The 7,995-nt window shown below is 36.4% G+C and overlaps 1 protein-coding gene across 1 annotated transcript in view; it reads right to left on the minus strand.

The window, feature by feature from the left end:
- Window positions 1-7,995, minus strand: part of cfh (complement factor H) — a 34,936-nt gene that overhangs the window by 11,981 nt on the left and 14,960 nt on the right. The window contains exons 19-21 of the mRNA XM_022753135.1: window positions 5,260-5,469; window positions 2,184-2,292; window positions 1,959-2,035 (exon numbers count right to left, since the gene is read on the minus strand). Of these exons, the coding sequence (XP_022608856.1) occupies window positions 1,959-2,035; window positions 2,184-2,292; window positions 5,260-5,469 (396 nt within the window). The remainder of the gene's footprint in view (window positions 1-1,958; window positions 2,036-2,183; window positions 2,293-5,259; window positions 5,470-7,995) is intronic.

The following is a 7,995-nucleotide window of genomic DNA, read 5'->3' on the forward strand; positions in this document are numbered from 1 at the left end:
ACACACAACTTGAAAAGTTATAATCTCTGTCTTCCAAGAAGTAGGTTGAGATCTAGAAGGATCAGAGATGGATTAGTTGGGTCTAAGCCCACATACAGGGGAGATGGTTCGCGGTGTTTTCCTCACTTCTAGTAATGCTCTGGTCAAGGAAACACCAAATCACTGTGTGATCATTTGTCCCTGTTTTCCAGGTATGTGGCTGAAGGGGTGAGCAGTGACATTGTTCCGATAGTTGTGTGGGACATTTTGACTGTCAGGAGGGGAGTTGTGTGATGTTTGAGTAGGATGGAACTATGTTTTTCGGAGTAGTTGAAGGTGGAGGTGGGCGAGCGAGGCTGCCGCCATCTTGTATAAATAGGATACGCCAAGCGTCTTCATTGTTTACGTTTGTAAGCACACGTAGGAGAATGAATTGTGTACAGTTATATCTTGTTTAGTTAATTAATTTGGGATGTAAACATGCAATACAGTATGTGCAGATGTGTTCGGGTTCAGCAGAGTTGTTGTCATGTATTTTATCTGACTGACTTCTAGTAAAGCTCTGGTCAAGGAAACACCAAATCACTGTGTGATCATTTGTCCCTGTTTTCCAGAGTACAACAATAGAGATGATATAGTATTACAATATGCTCAAATATTTTTTAAAAATCACATAATTATTGTGTACAGCATTGTTTTTTTTTACTTAAAGGGTTACCTTCACAGAGAGGGGAATGGGTTATCCCAATGTCCACTCTCTCCTACATGTCAGCTATGGACTGCCTTTCAAATATTCCCAGGGCGGTCACAGCTGAATGTGAGGACGTAAACAGCATATATGGACCCAACGTCTTTTAGTAAAACTTTCATTGTAATATCTTCCATCTGCGGGTGGGGTCACACCTCGAAGCTGAGTAAACACAGTCACTCAGATCACTAGAGGGGAGAAAAGGCTGAGCAAAGCAATAATTTGATGTGTGAATAAAGGTCTTTTGTCAGACAAAATGCCGATGTGGGGTTTTAACAGACAGAACAACCTCCCCACAGTGTCGCAAAGCGGGAATGGTCCCTTGTTGCACAAGTCTGTTTTCATGTGAATTTGTAATCATGAGAGGCAAATTACAAACTGCTGGAGTTGGGGACAAAATATGGCACCAAAGTTGCTGAATTAATCCAAAATTAAAGATTTTAAAAGCAAATTGATTTAAGATACAGATTATATTATCGGATTTCTCAACGCAGTAATCTGTAGCTTCCACGTGCCATTAGAAACACACAAAGTGACAATTGGATGTTTCTTGTAGAAATGCACCTTAGGAGTCGAAGTTAACTTTTATTATGTTCACAAACTTGTACCTTTCCTTCTTTTAAAGCAGTTGTTAATCTTTTGTATATCATTTTTTCAACCAGGAGATTTTCTTTTACTTCCAGGAACCAGGGGTGCCTAAAACAGCTCCTCCCACTTCACAACTCTTATTAACTGAGCTGAAGAGCGGGAACTATATTTCCCTGCCCCCACGTGTCCCCCAAATATCAAAGTTCTTGTGGGTATTATTTTTTCTTGTACTACTACAGGTATGGTTAGGTAGATATGGGTCCTAAAGCAGAAGGAAGTTTTTTGAAGATCATAAAGTTGCATGTTATAGTGATGTGTGTGTAAAATATGGATACTTCTTATATGTGTAATATAGCTGAAACAGTCTGGAGTCAAATTGACCCCAAAGAACACCGATCTGTAGAAATGTGTACAGGACATTGAAAAAATATAATCATGTTAATTTTATGTTTACTCAGTTGTCCCCATTAAATTAGGACAAGTCATTAAATATGAAGCAAAAAAAATGATGTCAACCATTTATTTAGAGACGTTGAACATTGAATGGGGTCAAATTGACTCCAAAGACAATAGGAGGGTTAAAGTTGACAGTAATTGACAGACCTTTGAACAAAATTGTTGTTCTGCTGTTACTATGACTTACGAGCACATATCGGCAGATCATGGGACCATGAGCCAAGCAAACAATTGCGGGTGTCAACCTTACTGATCATGTGGTACCTGCAATGAAATGCCAGAACACAAAACCGTCAATGAGGAAAAAAAAACTGCCATGTCAATTGATATCTTGTTTAGTATTCCCACTCACACACCACTATAAAATAATCATACTGTCTATGAATGTATAAATCAGTCTCGATCCACATACCCTTCATTACAATAGTATTTGATAACTGTTCCAAAGAGAAAATCATGTGTACCACGGACAATTTCAAAATAGCCATTGGGAATTTCATCAGGACGTTCACATTGTTGTACTGGAAAACAAGACAAAAGATTATTCATTAACCAAACAGTTTCCAAAAAAGAGGTTTTTATCAGGTTTTTGTTGAAAGCACAAGTGACAGTGACTTGACTTTGTTCCCTCTTTCTTCATTTGATGATAACACTATTATGTGCAGCAGCCATTTTATTGGTTGGTGGCACTGAAGAGGCAGTTTTATGTTTAGTTACTAGACTTTGTTGTCAGCAACAAAATGCAGCTTTTTTTCCCCAGCTCTAAGTAACATAATCTGAATAATCACAGTCACTTTTGCAGTTAATTTGGGGAAAGTGACAGAATTATTTCAGATATTTCTGAATGTTAGCATGCACACTGTAATTATCATCTCTTACGAATGGACAATTAATAGTATACAATTACAATTGTGTCAATATTCAGTCAAACTACTCTGGGACTTCCTGGGACTCATCCTCAACCTCCATTCTAACTGCAGCCTCACAAACCTAAAGCTTAATTGTACTTTAAACCAAAAACTGTAGTAAAGTAAGAGTCCCTGCAATGTCACAGAGCTGACAACTTACAGAGGGCGGATGAAAATCTGAGTCTTACACATACCATGCATACTGTATAATACAGAAATGCATGTATAGTAATTTTTATATTGTGTAATAGAATTTTTGTTGAGTGTTTGTTAAATATTTGCTGCAGGAATTGAAATGATTAATTTTTAAAATTATTATCATTATTATTATCATTATCATTATTCTTAATACAATTTAATGCTTTCACCTTGAAGTTTTGTTGCTCCAGTTTGGCAATTTGGTGCACAATTTGGTTCATTTTATGTCAAAGGCTATTTTCTTTTTTTTCTGTTAATGCACTTTCCCTTCCCTGTAAAACAGTGCTGGGTTATAAAAATTTGTGAGATTTTGCAGGCCATGTTACTGAGAGAGACCACTGACACAGAGTATTTTGATAGATGAAACATAGTTTTAAAGGCTGAAGCCACTTTTGATTTTTGTTATACTTCACCTTTTCAAAGCTTTTTATACAGTTCAGTGCCAACACACAGCTCAATAACTTTTAAAACCCATATAAATAGGCCTGAGGTTCTGAATAAAATTACTGAATAAAACCACCAAATAAAGCTTTTGTAATGTTCTCCTCTTTTATTTAATATGCCAAAGCTTTATAATATAAGTTCACTTCTCACACAAATGACTGTTAAACTCAGTCATTCAATGTTACCTAGTTATACGTATCAAGAACATATATGTATGAATAATGCATAAGGTAAATGCAGTTTTCTTTCTCTGTGTTCTGACCAAACAACCAAAGCAAAAAGATCATAGAATTTTTTTTTTTTCCACTGAGACTTCTGTGGACCTTGAGGAAAATCTGCATCACTGTTCCAGAGTGGGATCAGTGGGAGAAGATTTCTGTCTTCAGTATCACATATAATGGGTGTATTTCATACATCCAGTTCTACGTAACTTTGTTATTAAACTAAGCAAATATATATAGGAAATATAAAGGATATGTGCCTTTGTCTTGTATGATACATGTTTTCTTTTTTTTGTTACCCATGGTGTTATATTTACCCATATGCTGTACTTCAAGTGTCAGAGTGAGGTAAGCACTTTTATTTAGTTTTCTTAACCTAAACTGTCCTATTTCCTCTTTCAATCTGATACAAGTTTTATATCAATATATACATGTACAGTATTACATTATGTTTTATATAGGACTATTACATAGGATATTTTTGATTAAACAAAATGCCCATCATTTCCCTTTTCCTGGGTAATTTTGATGCAGTTTTCTTTCTCTGTGTTCTGACCAAACAACCAAAGCAAAAAGATCATAGAATTTTTTTTTTTTTTTCCACTGAGACTTCTGTGGACCTTGAGGAAAATCTGCATCACTGTTCCAGAGTGGGATCAGTGGGAGAAGATTTCTGTCTTCAGTATCACATATAATGGGTGTATTTCATACATCCAGTTCTATGTAACTTTGTTATTAAACTGAGCAAATATACAGTATATAGCAAATATAAAGGATATGTGCCTTTGTCTTGTATGATACATGTTTTCTTTTTTTTGTTACCCATGGTGTTATATTTACCCATATGCTGTACTTCAAGTGTCAGAGTGAGGTAAGCACTTTTATTTAGTTTTCTTAACCTAAACTGTCCTATTTCCTCTTTCAATCTGATACAAGTTTTATATCAATATATACATGTACAGTATTACATTATGTTTTATATAGGACTATTACATAGGATATTTTTGATTAAACAAAATGCCCATCATTTCCCTTTTCCTGGGTAATTTTGATGCAGTTTAGAAACTTTTACAGTTATTCAATCCACACTTTCCTACCCACAGTGCATCTGAATAGTAGCAGTTTTAATTAGCAATTTCTTATTATATGCCAACACTCACGGTGTGGCTCATATAATATTTGAGGTGATTTAACTTTGTACTAGCTGTTTTGAAAATGTCCCAAAGCTGAAGCTGAATTGTTTTTGGCTCATTTTTAAAATGCATTTTTACACAGTGGAAAATGTGGATTTTGTTCCCTATTATTTTTTACAGTGTAGTTACCCACCACAGAGGGATCTCTTTATGGCCAGTATGGTGAGGACAAATGATTACAGGGACCAATAACTCTGTCAAGCGCCAAATTGTTTGTGTGTATGGTATTAGGATAGACTCGAAGCGATCCTAATTAGCAGTGTAGTGTCTCAATCTATTCCTTTTCAGTACATATTTTTTCTGACTCTTAATCTGTAATCTAGACGCTAAAATGAAATACGTATTCTGCCTATTCAGCATATTCATGTGTTTCAAAGTAGCCTAAAAATAAAAATAATAATAATAATAATACATTGGATTACAGAGTTTTAAAAATCCATAAGGCATTATTTCACTGAACAATCTTAATGTCCTCTTAAAGCTTTCTGCGAATTACTTTGTAAAATGCTTTTGGATGTACGTACGTGTAGGACTACATGTAAACTTCTCCTCCTCCCATTGCCCATTGATGCAAGTAATTCTGCCGACTCCCTCCATTGTATAATGATCACGGCATTGATAAGTTACTTTAGAGCCAGACGTGTATTCCGTCTGATCTGAAGTGTCAACAACAGCATGTGCAACTTCAGGTGGGTTAGGGCAGGGATTGCCATTAGCTGAAAGAGATGAAAACACTTGATTATTAGGTTATACCTCATAATCTCTCTATCAATGCCTACATCTACACCTACACCATTTTCCCCTGACATGCATCAAGCGATTATCTGAGCAGTGTGTCCTTCCTTACAAATAATCTGGAGGCCTTCATTGAGCCCATATTTGTTACGCTGAGATGTCATTTCCCTATTAGGACTTACAGGAAGTTTTCCACACTTGCCTTTTTCTGGAGTTGATACAATAACAATTTGTATATATTGTGTTAACAAATAATATTAGCATTATATACACAAACATTCTCCATTCAAAGTTATCCTGCATCATGGCTGCCACTTTTTTCAAAATAATCAAGTTTGAATGAAATTGAACTAATTGAACTCTCTCATATAACATCTGAAGCAATTTTAAATGCTTTTGGATGTACGTACGTGTAGGACTACATGTAAACTTCTCCTCCTCCCATTGCCCATTGATGCAAGTAATTCTGCCGACTCCCTCCATTGTATATTGATCACGGCATTGATAAGTTACTTTAGAGCCAGACGTGTATTCCGTCTGATCTGAAGTGTCAACAACAGCATGTGCAACTTCAGGTGGGTTAGGGCAGGGATTGCCATTAGCTGAAAGAGATAAAAACACTTGAGTAATTAGGTTATACCTCATAATCTCTCTATCAATGCCTACATCTACACCTACACCATTTTCTCCTGACAAGCGATTATCTGAGCGATGTGTCCTTCCTTACAAATAATCTGGAGGCCTTCACTGAGCCCTATTTGTTACGCTGAGATGTCCGCTTCCCTATTAGGAATTACAGGAAGTTTTCCACACTTGCATTTTCTGGAGTTGATACAATAACAATTTGTATATATCGTGTTAACAAATAATATTAGCATTATATACACAAACATTCTCCATTCAAAGTTATCCTGCATCATGGCTGCCACTTTTTTCAAAAAAAATCAAGTTTGAATGAAATTGAACTAATTGAACTCTCTCATATAACATCTGAAGCAATTTCAAATGCTTTTGGATGTACGTACGTGCAAGACTACATGTAAACTTCTCTCCTCCCATTGCCCATTGATGCAAGTAATTCTGCTGACTCCCTCCATTGTATAATGATCACGGCATTGATAAGTTACTTTAGAGCCAGACGTGTATTCCGTCTGATCTGAAGTTTCAACAACAAGCATGTGCAACTTCAGGTGGGTTAGGGCAGGGATTGCCATATAGCTGAAAGAGATAAAAACACTTGAGTATTAGGTTTAACCTTAATCTCTCTATCAATGCCTACATCTACACCTACACCATTTCCCTGACATGCATCAAGCGATTATCTGAGCGATGTGTCCTTCCTTACAAAATAATCCGGAGGCCTTCACTGAGCCCATATTTGTTATGCTGAGATGTCGCTTCCCTATTAGGAAAGTTTTCCACACTTGCATTTTTTCTGGAGTTGATACAATAACAATTTTGTATATATCGTGTTACAAATAATATTAGCATTATATACACAAACATTCTCCATTCAAAGTTATCCTGCATCATGGCTGCCACTTTTTAAAAAAAAAATCAAGTTTGAATGAAATTGAACTAATTGAACTCTCTCATATAACATCTGAAGCAATTTCAAATGCTTTTGGATGTACGTACGTGCAAGACTACATGTAAACTTCTCCTCCTCCATTGCCCATTGATGCAAGTAATTCTGCGACTCCCTCCATTGTATAATGATCACGGCATTGATAAGTTACTTTAGAGCCAGACTGTATTCCGTCTGATCTGAAGTTTCAACAACAGCATGTGCAACTTCAGGTGGGTTAGGGCAGGGATTGCCATTAGCTGAAAGAGATAAAAACACTTGAGTATTAGGTTATACCTTGTAATCTCTCTATCAATGCCTACATCTACACCTACACAATTTTCTCCTGACACATCTGAAGCAATTTCAAATGCTTTTGAGATGTAACGTACATGTGCACGTAAAGTTCCTCTCCCCCATGTCCCATTGATGCATGTAACTGTGGCGACTCCCTTGATTGTATAATCGATCACGGCATTGATAAGTTGCCTCAGAGCCAGACATGTATTCCTTCTGACGTGAAGTCACAACAACAGCATGTGCAACTTTAGGCGGGGGAAGCACAGTGACTGAGAATAGCTGGAAGAGATGAAAAACATATTCAGTACTAGGTTATACCTCATAACCTTTTATAAATGCCTACATCTGATAAAATAAGAATGCATGAACTCACGTTGACAGATTTTTTCGAGTGATGTTTCACTGTCATTCCATTTTCCGCTCATGACACGTTAAGCGAACAAACTGAGCGACGTATCCTTCCTTACAATTAATTGTGACACTTTCACCGTGCATATAATTATTACGTTGAGATTCCACTTCCATATGAGGAATAGCAGGAAGTTCTCCACATTGCCTTTTCCTGCATAGAATTGATACAGTAACAAACAATTAGGCTGGAATATTACTAAATAATATTGGCACATAAAACAAAATCTCTTCATTCAAAATGATCCTA

Source organism: Seriola dumerili, unplaced genomic scaffold (assembly GCF_002260705.1).
Source record: "Seriola dumerili isolate Sdu_G_001 unplaced genomic scaffold, Sdu_1.0 BDQW01000189.1, whole genome shotgun sequence".
Classification (NCBI taxonomy): domain Eukaryota; kingdom Metazoa; phylum Chordata; class Actinopteri; order Carangiformes; family Carangidae; genus Seriola; species Seriola dumerili.